We start from the raw sequence: 25,465 nt of genomic DNA on the forward strand, positions 1-25,465 counted from the left end.
TTCCAGGGGAGTGAATCAAGCTGTAGAGATCTGTTCAAGATTATCAAAGACCAGAAACCTGAATGGGCTATGTTATTAGTTCACTCCAAAGCTCCAGACACTCAGAAATAAAAGGCAGTAAATTAAAACTCTGAATTTTTTGGAGGCTTGGAAAGCAGATCATAGTTAAAGAGCTCTCTAAAATAGCTGATGGAATCCATCTGTCTATAGCTAAGTCAAACATAAAGAGATCTTGCATTTCATTAAAAAATTAAAGTCCAGCTAAGAACACCAAGAAGTCACAGCAGAACTAGTGAACTGATCTTCTCTCTCCTTTAAATAAATTTGAAAATATGTAGATCAGTAGATAAGCATCAGTATAAAATAATAGATAAATACCCAGTATAAATTATCAGTAAAAATAATAGATAAAATCAGTAGATAAGCATCTCCTTTTTGGAAATGTGAGGGAACCTCATTTTAACTGCTATGAAGGACTAATTCAAAGGCTGCTTTTTCATCATCTCTGAATCATCGCAGAACGGTTCAGGTTTGTAAGGGACTTCAAAGCCCATCCAGCCCCATCCCATTGTCGTAGGCAGGGACACCTCAACTCGATCAGGTTGCTCTCAAACCCCATCCGGACCTGGCCTTGAACACCTTCAGCACACCCACCACTGCTCTGGGCAACCTGGGCCAGGGCCTCACCACCTTCACAGCAAACATTCTTCCTAAGATCTCACTCAATCTCTCTGCTTTCAGCCTCCAAAACATTCCCCTTCATCCTGTCCCTGCACTCCCTGATCAAGAGCCCCTCCTCAGCATTCCTGAAGCCCCTTCTTCAGTACTAGATGCTGCTTAAGGTCTCCCTGGAGTCTTTTTATCAGCATGGCTGTCTGGCCAGCCCTTCAGCTTTGCAGATGTTCAGTTCTTGTGACAGGGGATTTCCGTTAAAGACTGTTACTGCATCTCCAGCCAGAGGCCCTTAACGTAGACAGGCTGTGATTTGGGGTTGTTCAGCCAGAAGAAAAGTGTCTAGGGAGACCTTGGAGCAGCTTCTAGTACCTGAAATGGGCTCCTGGAAAGCTGGAGAGGGGCTCTTTACTGGGGAGTGCAGGAACAGGATGAGGGGAACAGTTTTTAAGCTGAAAGAGGGGAGATCGTAGATGATGTCTCAGGGAGAAATGTTTTGCTGTGAGGGTGGGGAGGCCCTGGCCCAGGCGCCCAGAGCAGTGGTGGCTGCCCCATTCTGGAGGTGTTCAAGGCCAAGTTGGATGGGGCTTGGGAGCAACCTGATCCAGTGAGATGGTCCCTGCCCATGGCAGAGGGGTTGGAACTGGATGGGCTTTGAGGTCCCTTCCAACCCCAAACTATTCCATGACTCCATGATTTTCTATAGGTCTCCCTAAAAAGAGCCATCAAGTTGCAGTGATAACAAGTGATTCAAGGTTGCTCCCTCCTTTCCCTGAAGGTGAAATCAGTTGCATATTGAGTTTATTAATTCAGATCACTGATCCCAAAAGAGATGTCAAAACCGCACTGTCTCTTCACTCTTCATTGTCTCTGTTCTGGCAGTAGCTGTACGTCAAATTACAATAATTTCAGATTCAGTTTATGCACACAGTTGTCTTGTCAAAAACAAACGACCCACGCTGCCAGAAGTGTTCCCTCGACAGGGTTTCACTCCACACCTGCCAGTGGTCCATAAGCCAATGGCTGCCAGCAGGGACACAGCACGCATTGTCTAAGTAAGTGACCTCCCCACACACAGCAGCCAGGTAGGAACTCCAAACACCTCTCCCAAGTTTTCAGACCAAATGCAAGACAAGGAAGTAGTAAAGTAAACTGATCTACTTCTCCATATCCCCCACAGGGTATTTCTGAGCAGGATCCACACAGACAGACAACACCAAAAAGTTTGAGTCCTCTCAACAGACAAATAATCCAGCCCATTGGTGTACAGGGGCAGTTGGGCAGTGGCCCAAACAATAAGCTGTTTTTAGAAAACCTAAGTCATCCTCTTATGCGGCATGATGGAGGGATTTAGCCTTAATTTAGCACCATTTAGAAAAGATTACCCTTTAATTGCAAATAGGAGTTGGCAGACACAGGCAGCAATGAAAAGCCTTTATTCTGCAAAGCCTCCAACAGCCAGCAACAGCTACACGGATAGAAGCAAAGAGCAACCCCGGGCAGTCCCCAGCAAGCTTATCCCCAACCCACGCTGGCCAGAGCAGCCATCCCCAGCAGCCATCCCTGGTCTGGACAGGGTGGCCCACCCCAGGCTGTCCCAGAAGCTGTCCTCAGGCTGGACAGGGCGGGCACCCCGGGCTGTCCCCAGAAACTGGCCCCAAGCTGGACAGGGCGGCCACACCAGGCCACCCCTAGCAGCCAGCGCCAGGTTGGCCAGGGGTGGCCACTGTGGCCTCCCAGGACCCCATGGGGGCGAGGGAGGGAGGCACAGTCAGCCAGTATGGTGGCAGCTGTTGGCACCTCCAGAGTGGCAATGGCATCCAAAGGAAGACACAAACTCAGGCGCAAACTGGGAAAAGTCTGTGGTGCCAAGGGGCACAGAAGCTGCCACAAAGTGCAGTGAGGAGCCACCTTTCAAAGGCATCAGCTGTAAAATAAGGCACAAGGCTGAGCCTAGCACTAAGCAAAGAACCTGTAATGGGGGAGATGCCCATTTCCCCATCTTGTTGTCAGTCTGGAGGGCAGCAGCGGCACCTCCTGCAGACCTCGGCTCACCGTGCCGGTCTGCCACTCCCCAGGGATAGGGAAGAAGCATGGGGGCTATATTTCAGGCAGCGAGAGCTCTGCCAGAGCAGATGCACAAAATGCTTCAGGTGTTAGGCTGCCAGATCCCCTGCCAAGACCCAGTATCTTACAGCTACTCATAGGCCTGTTACAAATGTCGTCTTATTTGGAGCAATCCTACTTCTCCTCCAGAAGAGGGGCCAGGAAACTTTGATTCTGTTCAAACAGATTTTGCTTCAGCATTGATGCCTGTCTAACATCTGTGCTCCAACAACGAACGGAATAATCCAAGTTCAGGCTGGCATAGGACATCCGGGAGCCTGTGCTGGCACAGTTTAACTCAACCCAGTAGTAATTTAATTTGCATAGAGAAGGCCTTAAGCCAAGGCTAAAACCTCCTCTCCCTCCACTTCTTACCCATCTGAAAGATGCTGCTGCTGCCCAGCTGGCCAAGCCACGCAAACATTCTGGGAAACAGGTAGGGGAGAAGGAAGCTCTGCAGCACGGAGGGTGCAAGTTGGAGGGTAAAATTGGAAGGACTGGTTATGATAGAAGATGCACGAGAACTACCAGTGTAAAGGGTAGAAAGCAAACCTTATAAGAAGAAGCAAAGAGTGTTGTGTCCGTGGAAAAGATAAAAGACAGTCAAGGACAGTGGCACACCGTAACAGGACAGCAGGGGGCCAGGCAACCAGCTTGGCAGAGACTGCCAAGGGAGTTCAGGAGGAAATCAAGGAAGAGAAGTAAAAACAAAGGGCAGGAGGAAGAAGAAGCAGGAAGAAGACATGTGACCCTTACAGCTGCTGGACCACCACAAGCCCTGATATGTAATGGGCTGCCAGCTGTCTTCACCCCCCTTTATGCAGTGACTGCTTTCCAGCTACTCAGCCTAAGGCTGAAGTTTGTCTCCCATGCTTACTCTCCAAGGTAAAGATAAAAAAACAACCATGTCCTCCAACAGAACAATGTAAATGTCCTTAAAAATATCACACACTAACCCAAATCTAGCAAAAGAGCACAAGTTGCAAATAAAGACATTGTCTCAGTCTGAGTCTTTACATGACATGGGAATCACCCTAGCCAGGACAAGAAACAGTGCTGGTTTAAACGCATCAGTATGTGAGAGCTACACTTTTTCCCTCTGGTTTGCACACACACCAGCAGCCATTTTCCACTCTGCTGTCAGCTGAGGCAGGAGATACAGAAGAGAAAGTGGATGACTCAACTTCACTTTTTAGAAAGTAAGCCACGTACCAGTCCAAAATATTGCAGATTATTAAGAAACAATACCTGACTTGAGTAACTATTGTTTGCCAGGGCATTCCCTCCTTCAAGACAAGCAGCCTGGCATCACACTCAAAATGCCTTGGGAGATACTTCAGAGAAGCAAAAAGCAGCACGACTTTTCACTTGCTTGGCTTTGTTTTTTTGATGAGGGATACGTTTTTGCAGTTATATAATTCAGAGTGCTTGTGAAATGTTATCTGGCTGAACAAGCAACTCCCAAGTACCACTTTCTTGGCTCATGATTAAAGAAATTCACATAATCATTTAGGTTGGAAAAGACCTTTAAGATCACTGCTCTGCCACTCTCCCCAGCACCATATGTTAAGTGATTTCTGCATGTTCCAATGCAATTGCATTGATGCCTAAGTCTGCCAACAGAGGACTGAAAGTATCTAACTACAGTTAAGATGTAATGAGCCTCTTAGCACACTACATGTAGACACAGAGTGGCCCTAGAAGAATAGCCCCCAGACATAGAATAATGGAATGGTTTGCTGGTTGGAAGGACCTCAAAACCCATCTAATTCCAACTCCCCTGGATCAGGTTGCTCAAAGCCCCATCCAACTGGCCTTGAACCCCTCCAGGGACTAGGGCAGCCACCACCTCTGTGGGCAAGCTGGGTCAGAGCCCTCACCACTCTCACAGCAAAACATTTCTTGCTTTTCAGCTAAAACATTCCCCCTCATCCTTTTCCTGCACTCCCCAGTCAGAGCCCTCACAGTTTTCCTGGATGAGCCCTTCAGCACTGGAAGCTGCTCTTACATCTCCCTAGAGCCTTCTCGTCTCCAGGTCTGAACAACACCCATACTCCCTCTCAGCCTGTCCTCAGATGGGAGCTGCTCCAGCCCCTTTGGTTTGTTTCCGTTGCTATACGCATTTAATGCAGCCCCACAGTAGGGACACAGAAGTGCTCACAGTGCTGTGCAGTTCATTAAGCTACACCCTCTGTGCTCAGGTGCACGTTGCTGTCTGCATTCATGTTTGGCCCCACTCTGGTCACAACAAAGTAACTGATCGGCAGTGCATTTTTCTTAGATTTGTAGAGGACTAATCAAGAGATTGTGGTAAGACCAAAGCAGGACCAAAGTAAGTTTTAAAGCTATGAGTCAAACAAATGACTCTTTCTAAGGACACACTTAATAGCACGCGTCCTCACCCCACAATTCCTTAGATACAATTGTGCTTCTTTTGCATTCACTGCCACGCTGTTCATTCTCAACCAAAACAACAGGTACGTCGATACAGGACTAACAACTAAACACATGATTAATTCCAAATGTACCGTAATCTCAATCAGAACTTAGAAAAGCAGAGCGCCCCATCCTGCGCTCAGTGACATACTGAGGCAGATCCATTATATTTGTAAAGGCTACAAGGAAGAATTCTCTGTCTCTCCAAGAGTTCATTTCACATTTAGAGCTAAGTTTAAACAAGTTGTTTTGTTGCCTTCTGAATAAGCACTACTTTCAGGCCCAAGAACGCTAAATAAACAGAGTCAGAAGAATTTCTAGCTGTCCTCGCTGATGTTCTTCAAACTCCTCAAATGTAACTTTTCCATTATTACAGCAGGTTTCTGCACTACAAGAAGAAAAGAAATATCCACGTTATTTGCAGTCCTGACATTTCAAGACACTGGATCGGTAAACCCAATGGGAAAACACTACTACTGGGCTCTGCTGCAACACCAGTTCCAAAGGCGGAATGAAGACTGATGTTAAAACACAAAAAAGGAGTTAAAGAATTCAATCGTGAGCACAGGAGAACTGTCCTGTGCAGGGACAGGAGTTGGAGTCAATGATCCTTTTAGGCCCTTTCCAAGTCAGGCGATTTGATGATTCCCGTGTACACAGACACCAGGTACTGGGCTGTTCTGGATAGCTCTGGTGATCTTTTACAAGGAAAATAGAGCTTTAGAGCCTCACTGAGCCAGAAGGCACTGAAGTCAGAGCTGCAGGAACTGCACATCTCATGGAGGCTCTGTTCCCTCGTACAGCAGTGCCCACTGAGGATTAAGGCCACATTCTTCATACAAAGCCTCATATTATGTGCAGTAAGACAAAACTAACACGTGACTAACACGGTATGGTACTGTGCAGCAAAGAGAGGAGCCCAGGGCAAGAGAAATACTTTCACCACTTTCTGTGGAGATGACCTTGCACAGAGAACAGTGATAAGATGAGAAAATACATTCCTTGTGAAGTGCACATAGAAATACAGTGTCAGCCTTAGTGCTATTTAAGGCCTATTGTGAGTAAGCACAGGACAGTCTGTTGTGAAAACAAGGGTCTACACAACCACGCTGACCAAGAGGCACGGGAGGAGACCACAAGATCAGTAAATGCTCTTTGAATCTGTCTCTCACCAAGAACATTATGAGCAAATAGATGCCTCATAGGGGTTTTGTCAACCCCAAAAGCCTCCCTAGGATGAGCCACATTCCAAGAGAGGTTCCCCAGCTGCAGTCTGACATGCTTAGGAGCACAAAAGGAATGAATGCCTTACTGTGCTCCCACACACCCCAACAAGGGATGAGGTCAGAGGGAACACCAGACCAATTCTGAGTTAACAGGCTTTGTGTCACGTTAAAAGGGTCTACTTGCTTCAGTCCCAATAATTCATTTATATTCTAGAACACTCAGCCACACATGCTAGTTAAAAATAACCAGTGTAGCAGCTCATGTAAATCCACATGGCTTTCATTCCATGCAGATGTACCTGCAGATACTAGCAGTTCTGTCAACACGTACTTCACCATATTCCTGTTTGGTTGAGAATCATAGGATCACAGAACCGTTTAAGGTTGGAAACAAACCTCTAAGATCAAGTCTAATCATTAACAGAACACCACTTATGCTTACTAAACCATGTCCTGAAGTGCCATGGCCACATGCTTTTTGAACACCTCCAGGGATGATGACTCCACCACTGCCCTGGGCAAGTCTCTCCCAGTGCTTCACCACTCTGTCAATAAGGGAATGTTTCCCAATATCCCATCCAAACCTCCCCTGGCACAACCTGAGGCCATTTCTTCTCATCCTATCACTTGTTACTTGGGAGAAGAGACCTGCACCCACCTCACCACAACCTCCTTTCATGGAGCTGCAGAGAGCGAAGAGGTCTCCCCTCAATCTCCTTTTCTCCAGACTAAACAGCCCCAGGGCCCTCATCCGACCCTCCTAAGACTTCTGCTCCAAACCCTTTCACAGCCTCATTGTCCTCATCTGGATAAGTTTCTATCTCTTTCCCAAGTCAAAGGAGTAGGCAATGAGGAATCTTCAGAGACATTCCTCTTCCTTGTGCCCTTCCACAGAGAGAATAAGATCAAACTGATTCATTAATGGGGTCTTTAGGCGAGGGGCATCTCAAGCAAGAGAAGACTGCCTAGAAAGCTACACTCTCCCTACCCAAGCACTGATCGATGAGAGACTCAAATACAGAATGCTCTGAGGGGAAGTTTTCCTCAAAACTTCCAGGTCAGATGTTTGAGAAACTGTCCCAGCAAGCCTAGTGCAAGGGGTACATCCCAGCCCTCAGAGGCTCTCTCATCTTCCTAAAAAACCCAGGAATTCAGAAAGGAGTCACAAGCTCAGATACACACTCCAAGCCTTGACTCAGCTGGCCACATCCCTCCAACCCATCACTGGGGACCCAAAAGGAAAGCATAATCAATCATGGCTCACTTGGGTCAAAATTAATCCTGAAACACAGGATTTTCCCATCCCAGAATCCCAGTGAAGATAAGGGTGAATATAATTAATGCATGCCATTCTAGGAATGTTCTAGCAGTTTGCAAGGATATAGTGTAGAATGATGCAGAACACATACAAGAGTGAGAGGAGGGCTTCAAACCTCTTAAACATGACAGAGATTTGTACGATCACTGCAAACATCTAAATGCAGGAAAAAAACTATTAATATAAAGCCTGTGAAAGGCCAGACACTGAGAAGAGAGCCCATCTCTGCATTCCTTTATTTAGAGGTAATGGTGCAAGTGTCACAGCAGTCAGCATTCCTTCAGCCCTCTCAGAATCTAGTCAAACAATGCACGTACCTCACATGCCCTGCCTGCTAAAATCTAGATTCAGCTACTCAATCCTTCAGCAAGTATTTGCTGCCTAAAAATAGCTGGAGGAGGGGGACCATAAACACTAGTTCAAACTTTAGAACTGTATCTCAAGCTATGGGGAACGTTATAAAGCACAGCAGGCAAAAAATATATGTATATATATATACATACAAAAAAAGAGCAGGGTAACAGAGTTACAGAACAGTTAGGATTGGAAGGGCCCTCTGGAGAACACCTCGCCCAACCTAAAGCGGGTGGCTCAGGACATTGCCTGGTTGGGTTTTGCATGCCTCTGAAGATGGAGGCTTCAAAACCTATGAGCAAAGAAAAGAAAATGGGAAAATAAGTTAAACCTGGCACATTGTGTTTGTGGTTACTTTTGTATATGCCATGGTTCAGTCTTTAGTCCTTACAGACTGTTCTACAGCAACGCAAACACACTACAGCCTGGAGCAAAACAATTCCATGGCTGGATTTGTTTCAAGTGTCTCAAACACGCTCTTAAAATATTTCTAAGATTACTGAAGGATCTCAGAACAAGACCTCATTGTAACCAGTGGGGGGTGGGGGGAAATGGTTTGAAACACCCCTGCTCCCCAAACACAGCTCTAATTTAGCTACTTAAGTGCAAGCAGTCTCATTTCCTAGACATCAGTTTGTATATTTTGGCTTCAGTACACCTTTTAAACAGCTTCCTCTCCTGTGATTCCAGTTGAGAACTTCAGCTGCACTCATGCAAAAAACGTACTGATTACCCCTGAAAGAAGTGTACAGAAATAGCGGTCTTGCGTGTTGCTGGTTGTGTCTGAGCCAAACATCGCTGCAATGAGGCACTGACAAAGCTGCAGGTGGGAACTGGCAGATGTTACAGTCAAATCTTCCAATTGCACCCAAGAGCCAGGGGAGTTCAGTGCCCACACACACACATTCCTGTCAGTGGCTGCTCCTGGTCAGCACATCTTCACAGAATCACAAGGTTGGAAAGGACCCATTGGATCATCGAGTCCAACCATTCCCTAACACTCCCTAAACCATGTCCCTCAGCACTTCATCCACCCGTTCCTTAAACACCTCCAGGGAAGGTGACTCCACCACCTCCCTGGGCAGCCTTCTGCCAGTGCCCAATGACTCTTTCTGTGAAGAATTTTTTTTCTGATATCCAACCTGAACCTCCCCCGGCGGAGCTTCAGGCCATTCCCTCTTGTCCTGTCCTCTGTCACTTGGGAGAAGAGCCCAGCTCCCTCCTCTCCACAACCTCCTTTCAGGTAGTTGTAGAGAGTAATAAGGTCTCCCCTCAGCCACCTCTTCTCCAGGCTAAAAAACCCCAGCTCTCTCAGCCACTCCTCATAAGACTTGTTCTCCAGCCCCCTCACCAGCTTTGTTGCTCTTCTCTGGACACGCTCCAGAGCCTCAACATCCTTCTTGTGGTGAGGGGTCCAGAAACAGAACACAGTATTCGAGGTGCGGTCTCACCAGTGCTGAGTACAGAGGGAGAATAACCTCCCTGGACCTGCTGGTGACCCCATTTCTGATACAAGCCAAGATGCCATTGGCCTTCTTGGCCACCTGGGCACACTGCTGGCTCATGTTCAGTCGGCTGTCAACCAGCACCCCCAGGTCCTTCTCTTCCGTGCAGCTCTCCAGCCATTCTTCCCCCAGTCTGTAGCGCTGCATAGGGTTGTTGTGCCCCAAGCGCAGGACCCTGGCCTTTGGCCTTGTTAAACCTCATCCCATTGGTCTCGGCCCAGCAGTCCAGACCTGTTCAGATCTCTCTGCAGAGCCTCCCTACCCTCCAGCAGATCCACACTTCCTCCCAGCTTAGTGTCATCTGCAAACTTGCTGAGGGTGCACTCAATGCCTTCATCCAGGTCATTGATAAAGACATTGAACAGAGCTGGACCCAGTACTGAGCCCTGAGGAACTCCACTTGTGACTGGCCTCCAGCTGGAGTTAACTCCATTGACCACCACTCTCTGGGCCATCCAACTAGTTTTCAACCCAGGAGAGTGTGCGCCTGTCCAGGCCAGAGGCTGACAGTTTCTGAAGCAGAATGCTGTGAGAAACTGTGTCAAGGCTTACTGAAGTCCAAGAAGACTCCATCCACAGCCTTTCCCCCATCCAGTAGTCGAGTCATTTTGTCATAGAAGGTGATCAGGTTAGTTTGGCAAGATCTGCCTTTTGTAAACCCATGTTGACTGGGCCTGATCATCTTGAGCCCTTTCCAACCACCCCAGCCTGAAACCATTGTAAGATTAACGTCAATTATTCTCAACACAACGTACAATCTCTCATTGCTGTCTATAAATCAGCTACACACGGTTATGTGGCAGCTTCCCAGTGGAATATCCTCCCCGCTCACCATCATAGTGCCCAGCATGCTCACCATTGGATCAAGGACAGACACAGCAACAAAGTTATTACATGCAAATCATAGAATGGTTTGGGTTGGAAGGGACCTTAAGGGTCATCTAGATCCATAGGATAGTCACTAATGCCCCACCACTGACAAACCCATGTGTGTTGCAAAGTTGAACTCTCAGGTTGACTGGTGTTTAGAGATAGTCAGGACAGAGACAGCTCAATCGCCTGGACACTACCTATCCTGGGGCAGAACAACATTCTTCCTGCCAACTATGCTTTAGACAAAGCAGCCTGAGCACAGACTTCACATTTTAAGCTGAAAGAGGGGAGACTGAGATAAGAACTTAGGATAGAAAAGTTTTCCTGTAAGGGTGGGGAGGCCCTGGCCCTGGTTGCCTAGAGAAGTGGTGGATGCCTCTTCCCTAGAGGTGTTCAAGGCCGGGTTGGATGGGGCTTGGAGCAACTTTACCCAGTGGGAGATGTCCCTGCCCATGGCAAGGGTGTTGGAGTTCACTATGTTGTAGTTCACCATGGTCACGTTAAATTAGCCAAATTGAATCGTAGACTAGTTTGGGTTGGAAGGGACCTTAAAGACCACCCACCCTCCTGCCAGGGACAGAGACACCGTCTCCCCGGAAGGAGGAATGAATGTTAATTTAAGATTAAACTCCAGTAGTAAAGCACAATATCTGAAGTCCCTTTTCTTCAATTTCCTTTGTCACACATTTAATGAGGGAAGCATCATTGACACCATAAGGAAACGTGTGATGTTGTACACTAAGGATGCAAGAAGCCAGTTTAAAAACTACATATGTTGTTTCAAAAAGCAAAAGAGCTATTTCAATTCCACAAGGCTTCTGGCCCTTTCCGAAAGGAGAGCGTTCAACCCCTTCCACCAGTTTGAGTTTATTCAAAACAGCTGCTCTCACAAAAAAGCCATTCCTATTTCCTGCCTGTAAAACGTTCCCAGCCCATTAAAATAAAGGAGGGAGAAAAACAAGGCAAAAATCTGGTGCTGTAATGCAGAACAAGATCCAAGTATTGACGAGGGTATCTCACGAACTTCACTCTCCCACCAAAAAAATAAGGCATAGCTCCATGGAAATGCCAGCATATTTTCCTGTTGGTGGGGAGGAACTGTCATTGCAGGCATGGTCACTAAGTGCCAGGATCCATGTGCGTTCCCATTCAATCTCCCATGTTGTAGGTAATTAGAACAGAACACAGACCATACATTTTGCTGTTTTTAGAGAAGCTGTGGCAAAGGCTCTTTGGAAGCACAGCCCAGAACTCCCATGGAAAACCCAGGCAGCTGGAGAGGGAAAGGCTCCATTCTGTGCACTCGTGCTCATGTAAGGGGCTTTGGAGAACAAACATCTGTACAAGGTCAGATGCTCCGTTAACACTTCTGACATGCAAATACAAAACTGCCTCAGAACTCTTAAACTATTTGGCATTTAAACTGCAGCTACTGGAGTCATGGAATTTGTCCTCTTTGGGAGAGAAGGGGAAAATGCAGGGGCAACAGCAGCTCAGGTACTTTCTAGCCTCTCGGCTGCACAGAAGAAATAAGTCCAAATAACTCTCAATTCCTCCTTCCTCAGCACAGGAAGGACCTGGATCTGTTAGAGCAAGTCCAGAGAGGGCCACAAAGACGATCTGAGGGTTGGATGACCTCCCATCCAAGGACAGGCTGAAAGAGTTGTGCTTATTCAGCCTGGAGAAGAGAAGGCTCTGGGGAGGCACTTCTTAGAGCAGCTCCCAGTACAGAAAGGGGCTCCAGGAAAGCTGGGGAGAGGCTCTTGATCAGAGAATGCACGAATAGGACGAGGGGGAACAGTTTTAAGCTGAAAGAGGGGAGATTGAGATGAGATCTTAGGGAGAAATGTTTTGCTGTGAGGGTGGGGAGGCCCTGGCCCAGGTTGCCCAGGGAAGCAGTGGCTGCCCCATCCCTGGAGGGGTTCAAGGCCAGGCTGGATGGGGCTTGGAGCAACAGGATCCAGTGGGAGGTGTCCCTGCCCATGGCAGGGGGCTGGAATTGATTGGGCTTTAATGTCCCTTCCAACCCAAACCATTATATGGTTCTACAATTTATCCTCACTTAAAAAAAAAACCCATCAACAGGATTTCTTTAAAAGGCACAATTCCTCATATCTTAGCAGAATGGCAACACTGCCAATAAACAGGCAGCATTCAAATCCAGGGTGTTGTCTATGAGAAGCTGCACTTGAAGCTCATAGGGCAGCTTACTCCAGCATGCCACCCCTTGCCTCTTGCTGTACAGATCCTGGCGTGTCCCAGGTGAGCCCAGCACAGAGCAGAACAGAGGCCCGGACGTTTCCTTTAGTCCTTATCACTTCAATTAATTTTTCTGGAGAGAAAATCATAACTCACTCAGGAAATAAAGTCATACTGGGCCAGTCTGTGCTCCCACTGAAGTCCCATGGGATATTTTCACAACTGAATAATCAGATGTTAGAGGGATCATGCTAATTAGGAGAACTTAAATTATAATTCTGTCCTGGTTGGCTCTATGCAACCTTTGCAGTTGATGTGAACGGACAGGAAAGTGCCTTCCCATCCACCTGAAATGGTTCTGATCTTTTCCTGGAGGAAAAGACCATTGTATCCCAACACAAGCAGGCTGAAAAATGCAGTAAAACTCAAAGATACACAAGAAAACCTGGGACACAGCAACTGTGGATATACACACAAATTGGGGAGAGAGAAGCTGGAGAGCAGCCCTGGGGAAAAGGGTCTGGGGTTTCTGGTCAAAGGCGAACTGAACATGAGCCAGCAGTGCCCTGACAGCCAAGCGGACAAGAGCATCCTCGGGTGCATTCAGCACAGCATCGCCAGACAGGCAAGAGAGGGGATTGTCCCACTCTGCTCTGGGACGGCCCCACCTTGAGCACTGGGTGCAGTTCCAGGCACCATAGGATAAAAACAACCCAAAGCTACCGGAGAGCCTCCAGAGGAGGGCACAGAGTTGGTGAAGGGTTTAGAGGGGAAACCGTGTGAGGAATAGCTGAAATCACTGGGTCTGTTCAGCCTAGAGAAGAGGAGACTGAGGGGCGACCTCATTCATTGTGTTCTGCAGCTTCCTCACAAGGGGAGGAGGAGGAGCAGGCAATGAGCTCTTCTCTCTGGTGACCAATGACAGGACCCAAGGGAATGGCAGGAAGATGTGTCAGGGGAGGGTTACATTGGACATTAGGAAAAGGTTCCTCCCCAGAGGGTTGTGGAACACTGGAACAGCTCCCAGGGAAGCAGTCATGGCACCAAGCATGACAATATTCCAGAAGCCTTTGCCCAATGCGCTCACCCCACAGTGCGAATGTCAGGGTTGTCCTGTGCAGGGATAGGAGTTTGACTCGATGATCCTTGCGGGTCCCTTGCAACTCAGGACAGTTTTTTTTCTATGAAAAAAATGGAATGCAAGACTGAAAATAAGCCCAATGTAATACCTGAAATTGCAATCTACTGTACCCATCTTCTCCTTCCCATCGGGAAAGAAAGGCTCCACATAAACACGCAGTACCACATAAACACACAAGCAACAACACAACAATCTGCCACAGCTTAACAAAATGTTCTGGTTTTCATGCATTTGAAATTAACTCATTTACAATATTTAAATGTCGATTCCACGCAACTATTCAGTACACTAAAGATCCCACTTCCACACCAGGCTGACTTGTTATGTATACATAAGACAGGTTTTCACACCTCAGTATCTCATTCATCTTGAAAATCAACCAGCCATTCACATTTTAAAATCATCATCCATATTGCTATGAAAGGCAGAAAGCAGGCCAACAAAAGCTAGAGCAGTCATAGTTATTTAACATCACGAAGCTTATCCTTCCATTATAATTGGGAGAAAAGAAAATGGCTTATTTTTCCAGAGGACGAGGCCAGGACAAAAACCTTCTTACGGGTACTGACGCTTCAGAGGGTGCACATGGCTTGCAACTTCTTATACATTTAATCATGATAATATGTTGCTGTATTTGCAATGTAAATTCTTCTTTAAACCCCTCTGCTTACTGCTGCAGCTGTAAGACATGGGAGAACATCCTAGCAGTGAGTGACAGGATGAAAAACCATTACCAAATGCATAAAATGGACTTTCACAACACCAAGTGTCAGCAATTAAAGGTGGAGGAAAAGAAGAATCAGGTGGAAGATTAGGTATTTGATATAGGGAAAAATGACATCTCTTTTTATAAGCCTCACTGTCATTGACATTACAACTGTTAAATGATTTACATTTATATAAATTTGAAGGGAGCAGCAGAAAACCTGACTTAGAAATGAATAAATAGATCACTCCCTGTTCCTCACTTCAAGTAAGGTTCTTTATGTGAAATATGATTACCTGATTTTAACAGCCAAGAGTATTTTATTTTAACCATTTCTTGGTTAAAATCAAACAGGTTATGAAAGCATCACCAAAAGGGAGCCAAGTGGAATTGCTTGTACAGCTGTCGGACAGAGCGAACTAAGACGGAGCCTTGATTCACATAGCTGTAAGTCTCAGAACAGTACTAAATTGAAACTAGTTTAAGTTTAAATCAAGACCACGGCAGAATGATTTCAGCTAAATTGGAGACCAATGTTTATTTAGGGAAGTATATTTTAGCCAAATAATCTTTCTTATTTTGATATTACGTACCAAAGCTGAGAGCAGACACTACATGATCCAGTGGGAGGTATCCCTGCCCATGGCAAGGGGCTGGAACTGGATGGGCTTTGAGATCCATTCCAACCCAAACCATTCCATGACTCCGTAATTCCATGAAAACACAAAGGATTTTGACCTTGGACAGAGACCACAATCAGATGTAACAAGCTCTCTGTGAGTGGGAAGCAATGAAACTTCTCTGATTTTGGCAGGTTAGATGACAGGTCAGATGTCTTTTTAGTTTGCAGCAACACTGAGGAAATAAGCTTATTCATCCATCAGCCTTCTCTGCCTTGGAGCCAGAGCTGAATCACAGTGCCAGCTCTGTTCAGGGGTGACCAACAGAACACGCAGAGAGGATTCCTCATGAGTGGACCCATAGTGGTACCTCGCTGCCTACAGTACAACACTCAGCACCACTCTAAGGTCACTATGACCCAGACTATGTGTTTGCAGCAATTAAGGGATGATGAAGGAAAAAGATATAAGGAGACAAAGGAGTATGGCATTCCATGAAGGCTGGGCCACTAAGGGTGAGTGCAGCATGATACCAAATACAGCATTTCAGCTGTATAGGTGCTAATATGGCACAGCTCCAGGGCTGCAGAGTAACCATATCCACGTGCACACCACACTTCAACTATGGTTGGGCCAAACACTCTCAGTTAACAGAAACACGGACCCCAGAGGCAAAGCAGTTTTCTGTGTAAAGGACCCTCTGGACACTATGTGGGTACCAGCTTTCCCAGAGCCCAGGTGGTAAAACCATCGGTTTTACAGGCAAGACTGACCCAGCTTTTAGCAGCCTCTTCTGGTAGGTTCCATCTACCCGCTCCGAAGTGACTCCTGTCTGCAGGGTAAGCCTGGCACACAGACAGCGGAGGCAGACTCCACCGCCTGCTGGGTATTCCAGTCAGAGTAACGGAAAAGAGCTGGGGAGAAAGGAGAGGGAAGAAAGCAGGAGATGGGAAGAAGGAAGACAAGTGCTGGAGGAGGGGGAAAATAAGCAAAAACTCCCAGTTCTGCACCTATATCACTTAAAACTTCAGCTGAGCTCTGAAATGGAGGCTGCCGCATTCATTTGGATGGCAAGGTTTATTTATGTCACTTCCCTCTGCTAAGGATTTGTGGATCATATTTCAAATCCATGTTATATTCTGCTGTTGCTGGGTTACCAGAACTGAACAAACAATTCTGTACAGACAGCCAAAAGCAGAGAAAGAAAGCAAATGAATGCCTGGAGGATGCATCACCCTCTGGAAGTCATCTTATGGCCCCACACTGCTACAGATTAGTCACAACCTCACACACAGCAGAGTGAAAGAGGAAATGGGGAATCCATTAACTCCAGGGCAGCACACAGATCCCAGAACTGCTATTCCAACCTTCTCACAGAGCTCTGAAGGAAGCCAGGCAATTTTCCAAATCGTTAGGATTTTCTTTCAGATTAGAAGAAAAAAAATGGTCCTAAATTCAAAGGGATACATTCAGTATTAACACCTCTGAAACTAGAGTTTGTTCCAGTGGATGCTGAGATGGAAAGTAAGAATTTTGATTTGGAATGAGACAACCATAAGTGACACCACAGAAGAGCTACATGAACCCCCCCCGTGTGCAAAAATATTAATGAGTGTAGGTCTGAGAGTTCCCGTTTCCAGGCAGGATGTTTGCCACACCAGGGGCTACAGAAACTTCCATGCAGGGATGCAGGAACACCAAACTGCCACCCGCATAGCGGTACCAATGGAAGCCCTCCAGGTTCACATTTAAGCTCTCAGCAATACTGCTTTGAAGGAATCTTTCCCCTGCAGCACCTGTGGGAGGAGGCTGCCAGCAGGCAGTAGCTGATCCGGTGTTTCTCCTGTCTCCATGTGCTGACCCACCCAACTGTGCTCCAGCCCTCCATCTCACATGCAGAGCCTCACCTAGCGGCAGCTAAAGCCGTGCAGGTGAGCCTCCGAAATTCTCCCCCCAACATCCTGCAGGGAAAGGAGAGAGGGAAATAAGAGGAAAAAGACTTACAGGTTGGAAACTAGAACTACAGCTTTAATGAAGTGATAATGACAACAATGGAAATAATTAGAAAGTAATAAAATATTTGCAAATAAATGAGATCACACTCTCAGCCCACCCCTCAATGAATCTATGTCACCACAAATGCTGCAGAGCAGACACGAGGGTTGGGTCCATGGCCAGGAGGGAGCTGGGCTCAGGAACTGGATTCAGAAACACACAGATCCAGGATCAGGAGCAACCAGACCTCACTGGACATCAACCATCGCAGAAGAGAGCCAGACCCTCATGATCTCTCAGATTTAGAATGAGTGTGACGTACATGGGTTGGAATCCTCTGCTAGTCAGCTTGGGGTCACCTGCCTTATCCACTCCTTCTCACAGGTGCAGCACTTTTTCCACCAGCTTGAGGATGGCCTCAGTTAAGAACAAGCATTGGCCTTTCTGCATACCACTGCCCTGTGTGAATACTTTAGAGAGAGCACTGTCTGAAAACCATGAAGTTAGCTCTCAGAGAAATGAAGTTACTTAGAATGACTGAGTTATGGGTCAGAAGCTGATCCTACTTTAACTCAAACCACAACACAGGAACAGTTTATTCAGGCAAAGACAAAAATCTTTGCAAGAGAGACTACATCCCCACACAAACCCCTGCCGTAACTGCCAGCCTGACAACTACACCGTTGCCACTCCAGCATCCGCAGGACTGCTAATTCCCATCCGCCAGACAAGCAGTACCCACATACGCTGCACAGGGTGCCATTTGTGCTGTTTGGGGAGCCGTTTCACCAGCAAGCTCAGCAGCAAGACCGGCTTAAGGGGCTCTTCTCATCACCTGTCCACTGCTGCTGTGGGACCTGCGCAGCTACGTACAGTGCTCCTGTCACCCAAATCGGGGACTGATCTCACACAAAAATAAAAAGGTATTTTTCTTTTTTTTTTTTTTTTTGTTAGCAAATTACAAGGACAATCTGGCTTAGTTCCACAGGGCAGCTCACTGTATCCCCTCCACCTGGACCACAAGCCCCTACAGTGCTGCTACGCTGCCAGCAGAAAAATAGGTTGTCAATGGCACTATTACTGCCAAACTTTTGTTTCATGACACCTTGGGTTTAATCTAAGGTAGAAAATTAGAAACAGATTACCTAGTGTTTGCTGGTGGCTCAGGAACAGTCCTCATTCCAGGCCACAGCACAGACAAGCATCACAAAACACAAATAAATCCTCATGTTTCACCGAGCCTCAGTTCCCAGCTAAGACCACAGCAGCTATGGGAAAACCACTAAACAAGGGGAGGGTGGGTGTTAATAATCTCATTCGACATGAAGGAGAAAGTCCCAAAAGAAAACTCAACACTTCCAGAAGAAAACAATCTGAAATCAGCAGTTTACAAACATTATTCTGTTCTGACTTTTAAGAAAGGCAGTTCAAGCAACACTGGCAAAGGCAATGTAGTTCGCAACATGAAGCCTTACAGGTTACTATTCCCAGTACAGCAGAAAAAAATTGAATGTTTAACTCTTCACTCTTTGATTTCTCCAAAACAGGGACCTGTAAGAAAAGCAGTTTTTCCAGAACACAGCACTAAGTCTCTGTGCCACTGCAGACATCAGATTAAAATTACAGGTGGCTCTATTCTTAACATAAACCATCTGTGAATTATCAGAATATAAACAGCTTAGTTTACATGGGAATATTTTGCTTACCCCAACCAAAGTTTTCAGTCTGATTTTACACTAGAGGCAGCAATTCTCTTCTTCCATTCAAAGCGTAGCAGACGGAGTCTATCCACAAGAAAGGTCACACAAGCATGGCTATTTTCCAGTAATATGAGCAAAACTGGTATCAGTTCCCCAACATCCATCCACTTGTAATCTACTTTCCTGATTATAGATTTACAAATGTATAACCAGAATTAAATTTTGCCTAAGCTGGTCTAGTTAAAAAAAACCATTTCCTTTATTTTGTGCACTAAACTCTTTAACAGTGCTGGAAGGTTAGAGGCAACCTCCAACATCATTAAGACCCCTCCCTTTCAGTAGGAATTGGTATTACACCCAAATATGTGTTAGAAGGAGACTGCAGAGCTGCACCTGAGGCCTCATCGGTATTGACCACAATCAAATGGAAAGGCCTGGTCAACCCAGCACTGAATAACAAGCACAGAGGAACTAACCCTAACTCGTCCCTGGCTTTTATGTGACTTTAGCCCTGCGTTTTCTTCCCTTTTTGCCATTAGTTCTAAACACAGAATGGGCACAGCACCACAGCAGCACAACTGGTAAAATGCTTTGGAAGTGAGGAAAACCAATGCTCCTTCAGTAACCAGCTTACGCGTCCGTCTGTAAAGTGCAAGGTATACAGGAAAGAGAACGATCTCTCCCTTGCTTTTGAAGGTGCACAGTTAAAACATTAAATCAGTCTGGATGAAGAATCCAAATAACTGTTACATCCATAAGTGAATTGAGCAAAACAAAACTTCTATCAGTGATCACAGTTACTGTACCTCCACCTGCACAGAACATCCAAATCTGTCAGTGATCACAGATACTGCGCAGAAAATCCAATCAACCACACAGATCTCACAGCCCAGAATGCAGCACTTTGACTGCACACTCTGCTTTAGCTTTACGCGAAATGAAGCTGCAAGGGGTTGTAGGACGGTTTCTTTCAAGAAAAACAGCTACCAGGTCTACCCAGGAGCCCTCTACAAAGAATCCATGTCATGGCATAAAGTCAATATGCACTCCTTAAAGGCAAGAAACAGAAAACAAGAGCAGCTGCCACCCTACAGAGAAATCATTGTCACTCTCCCTGTAAGCTTTTTTTCCTCATGTCTCCCCTACAAACCAAATAAAACCATACACATCTCTTTAACTGTGATATACTGACGTGCTTTCAGACTTCAAGGACAGCCATAGCCTCCTTGCATATTTTTATATTATTACAGAAATAAATAATTCATTTTAGAATGCCCATGTTTTCCAAGGGATTTACACACAAGTCTGCCGCCACCACCACATACCCACCTGAGCAGAAAGGAACTTTGGAGAGCAGTCATAACAGAGTTAATAGTTATCAATATGACCTCTCAAAAGCAACTCCAAGCGCCGATAGTAGATAACCCCTTTTCCAAGCTAACCTCCTACACTACATTCCCCTAGAAATCACCAAAATGCCAAGAACTGAACCCCCAGCAATTACTTTTGTGACCTGGAGTGCACAAAGAGCTGATCCTATGGATCTTCCCCATACGTACAGAAACCCCAGCCCAGGCAGGTAGGCAGCCCTGACACATATACAATTAGCAGTATTGCAGACAAAGGCTCACAGGGCGACATCAAAGCTGAGCACGGCCTACAGAAACAACCCATTATTACTTCATCTCCTAGAGGGGAAAAAAAAACAATAAAAATTAAATGCATAAAATACAATGTAGTATTTCACTATAAGACAGCCAGTCACTTATTTCGCTGAACTAGGGAAAACTGTGTTATCTATAGCATTCAATAAAAGTTTGAAATCAATTCCCTTTTACAAAAGCAAAGGTGAGGCTCAAGATAATTATCAGTTTTACCTGGGCAGACAATCTGTATTTAAGTTTAGCTCTCTCAAATGAATATTGCAGAAAAAATGATCATAAATATATCAGCATACAAGCAGGTAAAAGGACAAACTCAAGTAAGAGTCGACAATTTATCCAGGACCCAGACTAAAGAGAGGTCAGTGTGGAGCCTCAATGACAGGACAGGAGAGCTCCCCAGCTGCACCAGGACCTGCGTCGCAAATCTGGGATGTACACACAGCGCTGATGCCACCTGCACTTACAGAAGGGATAAAACTGCGGAGGTTAAGGCTACGAAATACCGTCAAAATCAGGGATGGGGGACAGGAAGGAGAACCTGTCCAGAAAGCTATGGAAGATCTGATGACTATGGCAGAAAAGCCTGCACTTTCAACCGTACTACCAAGTTCCCACACTTGGAGCCCATTTACCCACAATAAGAACAGGGCCCTGATACCGGGTACTTCATAACATCAAACAAATTAAAGTATATCCAGATCTGCAACAACCAGCAGAACAGGAAACTCTGCTGTGTGCCTTCACAGCACTCAGCATAACATGGCCTTGTGCTGCTGAGTTCTCCAGATGCAGTAGAGAACAACAAAATCAGGTTTAGAGACAAGAATTTCTGTATTTTAAATGGCTGCATGCAGTCACAGTTAGGATGGAAGAGATGGAAAGCACTCCTGTCCTAGCAAAACATGCCACCATCAATTCCACACCTTTCCCAAAAGTAACCCCAGGTAACCTGAGGTGGAGTCATAGAATCATAGAATGCCTCGAGTTGGAAGGGAGCCACAAGGATTATTGAGTCCAACTCCTGTCCCTACCCAGGACAACCCCAACATTCGCATTGTGGGTCTCAGGGCACCTTGACTTCTTCCCTGAGGAGCTATTCAGTGCTCCACCACCCTCGGGATGAAGAACCATTTCCTAATGTCCAACCTGACATCTTTCTGCCATTCGCTTGAGTCCTGTCATTGGTTGCAAGACAGAAGAGCTCAGCACCTGCTCCTTCTCCTCCCCTTGTGAGAAAGTTGTAGAGCACAATGAGATCTCCCCGCAGTCTCCTCTTCTCCTGGCTGAACAGACCCAGTGACTTCAACCGCTCCTCACATGGCTTCCCTTCTAGATCCTTCACCAACTCTGTGCCCTTCCCTGGACACACTCCAGCAGCTTTAGATCCTTTTCATTCTGTGGTGCCCAAACTGCAACCAGAGCTCAAGGTGGGGTTGCACCAAGGCAGAGTAGAGCAAGATAATCCCCTCCCTCGAGTAGTATGCCATGGCATGCACAGCTCCTCTAGCTGTGCCTGGAAAAAGCAAGAGGTTGCATCAACAGCAAGGAAGATAAACTCCTCCTCTGAGAGCAGCCTTCATGCATCTGATAAAGGTTTACAACACCTAATGTAGACTGGATTCCCCTGCAGCATATCAAGAAAGCCAGAACAGCAACACTGCACAGGCCAACTAGTGCAGCCCTCAAGCTGTTCCCAGAACTGTCTGCCTCCCAGGTCTTCACCTAATTACATCAGGACATGCACACACAAAGCAAATCCCTTGGAATGTTAAAAGCAAAAAGGAGTGAATCATTGCTGATGCTGTCATTTTGTGCGTGGGTTTTTTTTTTCCACATCTCTTTTCCGATCTTCTGAAGTGTTACAGCCCTAAAAGAACTTGTTTCTACACCTTTTCAATCCAAAATACAAAACACATAATGCCCAAGCACACACAGCCCAGCCCAGCGCATAATGCACTACCTGTGACTGAGGCAACCTGGTAGCCATCCCCCCCACCACACCCCGGCTGAGACGCTGCCTTCCTGAGCCAGGTTGCGCCAGTCCCTTCTCCTCGATGCCACGCTTCCACCGACCATACGGGTTTACTTGCTTTGCTTTCCCTTAGCACATCTCTACCACTCGCACCTTCTTTTCCAGTCTGCCTCTACCCTTGAGTTCCATGTAGCATCTCTGCTGCTGCATGCTGTGACCATCTTGGGCTTTCCTTACAGCGGCTCCTCAGTTCAGCTTGCACACGTAGTTAACAAGTTTATAGCCACATAACTCAAAGTAATTAACCTCTTTCACTTATGTCTGTTTAACATAACAAAAGGAAAATAAAGCTTTATTTACAAATCCAAAAGACACAGGAGATGCAGGCAGGAAGGGCCTTCACAGGCTGAATTTGTGCCAGTCCCTTTACAAGTTATTTACTTGCCCTTGAAACACTGTCTTTTGATATTATTTCAAATCCCTTTCCAACTGAATGAACTAAACCAAAAACCCATCAGATACATTTTGCACTGTTCAAATAAAACCACATATAGAATCAGATAATCACTAATGTTGGAAAAGACCTCTATGATCAAATCCACGGGTCATATATTCACATCACGGCCGTATCAGGTCTTACACAATCCAGGTAAGGCCTAAATCAGTTACAAAGCAGCACTGGGCTTGCCCAGACACAGTTACCAAAGCACCTCAGGGTGCAGACACCCGGCCCAGCTCCCACGGGCGCGTCAGGCCGCGGGCGGGGGTCAGCCCGGCCGGCTGTCCGTGCACCCAGGGCCGCTCCCGGGCAGCGCAGCCCCGCAAAGGAGCTCGCACGATAAGTCCCTTGACCTCAAACAATATCGCCTCTTCTGACAAACCCTACTGCACCGCACGCATCAGAGTTGAGGCTTCCTTTAAAGCCAAACCCAGGCCAACTGGAGGGAACCGCACGGCCCCGCGTTGGGGGCGCAGGGCCCGCCGCGATAGGGCCGCTCCGCACACAAAGGCGGCTCCGTGACAGCCGCGACGATCGCGGGGCCGGGAGACGGACGAGCGCTTACCCTTCCCCCTCCCTGGCACAGAAGGAGGACAGGAAAGCCTTTTTTTTTGTCCCTTTCCTTGCCTGAAGGGCAGAGGCGATCGGCCCCGAACGCTGTCACTGGGAAGGGGGAAGCGTTCAACGCCGCAGCCCGCCCCGCTTCCAGCGCTGCCGGGGGCGCTGCCGCCCCGGGCCAAGACACCCCCCACACACACCCCGGGCTGCGGAGTTCTCCCCCTTCCTATTCCTGCCGGGAGCGGGGAGGGCTGCACCCCCAGCCCCCCCGGCACCCCTGCACCCGCCTTTTCCCCCGCCGCCCTCACCTCCTTGAGCTGCTCCATCTCGGCGCGGACGGTCTCGTACTCCATCTCCAGCTCCTCGTACTGTTGCTTCAGCTGCTGCTTCTCCTCCAGCACAGCCAGCCCGTACTCCGCCGCCTGGATCTTCTCCCGGGTGGTCTCTCCCAGCTCCTGGCAGAGCCGCCTGACCTCGCTACGCAGCCACTCCGGCTCCGACTCCATCACCAGCCGCGCGTACTCCTCCTCTTCCACGGCCACCGACATGTCGACGGGGGCGGTCGCCGGCTACCCACCGGGCCAAACGGCAATCGCGCGGCCCCGGCTGCCGCTGCTACCCGGGGGAGCCCGCCGGGGCTGCCATCCGCCGCGCCGCGGGTCCCTCTGGCCGCGCCGCCGCCGCCGCCGCGAAGCTCGCCCAGAGCGCCGACCGCAGTGAAATCATTCAAAAGGAACGGCCTGCCCGGCGCCGCGCGGCAAGCTGGGAGTTGTAGTCTGCGCCCACTCCCGGCCCGCGGTGCGCTCCGCCTTAAGGACTACAACTCCCAGCGTACACCGCGCGGGGCGGGGGCGGTGGACTCTGTGCTTGCGCGCCCCCTACCGAGCGGCAGCATCAGTGCCCGCTTGCCGTGGGAAGGGCGCGATGGCATCCCGAGTCCGCAGAACGCAGCCCCCGCCCGCATCCCCGGGGCGGCTCCCCCTGCCGAGGGCGTCCCGGACAGCTGGGACCCAGGAGGCGGCAGAGAAAAATGAGTAAAACAACGCGAGTGCTGAGCGAGAGAAATCCGACAGCAGTCACGCACGGGGACAGCACAGAATCGCGGAATGGTTTGGGTTGGAAGGGACCTTATAGATCATCTAATTCCACTCCCTCGGCCGCGGGCAGGGACACCTCCCACTGGATCAGGGGCTCCAAGCCCCATCCAACCTGGCCTGGAACCCCTCCAGGGATGGGGCAGCCACCACTGCTCTGGGCAACCTGGGCCAGGGCCTCCCCACCCTCACAGCAAAACATGTCTCCCTAAGATCTCATCTCAATCTTCCCTCTTTCAGCTGAAAAACGTTCCCCTCACCCTCTCCCTGCCCCACACACCCCACCCCCCCACCCCCCGATCAAGAGCCCCTCCCCAGCTTTCCTGAAGCCCCTTTAACCAGCCTGAATACTAAAATAAAGTTGGAGACTGTTTCTTCTCGTGGGAGTTAACTGACACAAGTTACTTGTTTCCCCAGTGGAAATATCCCACCAAAGGCAAAGCTCTGCAATGCCAGTTTTATTCAGCCTGAATCCAAACCTCAAAGCACAAAGGCACTCTAAGCCAATGCTGCAAAATGGTCAGGTATCTGCAGGCACATTCAGCTTCAAACAAGCTGACTATTCTGATAATGGTGAAGCATTGGAAGCTGCTCAGGGAAGCAATGGAGACTCCTTTCCTGGAGAGGTTCAAAAATGTGTAGCTGTGGTGCTATAGAACATGGTTTGCTGCACATGGTGGGGTTGGGCTGGTGGTTTGACTGGATGAGCTTAGAGGTCTATTCCAACCTTAATGATTCTATGATTCAGTTGAATGAATGCAGAAAGCCAACCTAACCTTTGCCTAAAATTGGGATGACTTCAACCATGCACACCCTTAAAACCACAT

The 25,465-nt window shown here is 47.7% G+C and overlaps 1 protein-coding gene across 1 annotated transcript; it reads right to left on the minus strand.

Annotated features, from left to right (window-relative positions):
• LOC128853254 (protein bicaudal D homolog 2-like) lies at positions 1 to 24,274 on the minus strand. Its single transcript, XM_054076499.1, has 2 exons — positions 23,853 to 24,274; positions 1 to 30 (listed from the first exon to the last, which is right to left on the minus strand). Exons 1-2 carry the CDS (start codon positions 24,090 to 24,092, stop codon positions 16 to 18), a joined length of 255 nt encoding a protein of 84 aa, XP_053932474.1. The 5' UTR covers positions 24,093 to 24,274; the 3' UTR covers positions 1 to 15.
• Between the last annotated feature and the right edge of the window lie 1,191 nt (positions 24,275 to 25,465).

The sequence above is a fragment of the Cuculus canorus genome, chromosome 11 (assembly GCF_017976375.1).
Source record: "Cuculus canorus isolate bCucCan1 chromosome 11, bCucCan1.pri, whole genome shotgun sequence".
Lineage (NCBI taxonomy): Eukaryota > Metazoa > Chordata > Aves > Cuculiformes > Cuculidae > Cuculus > Cuculus canorus.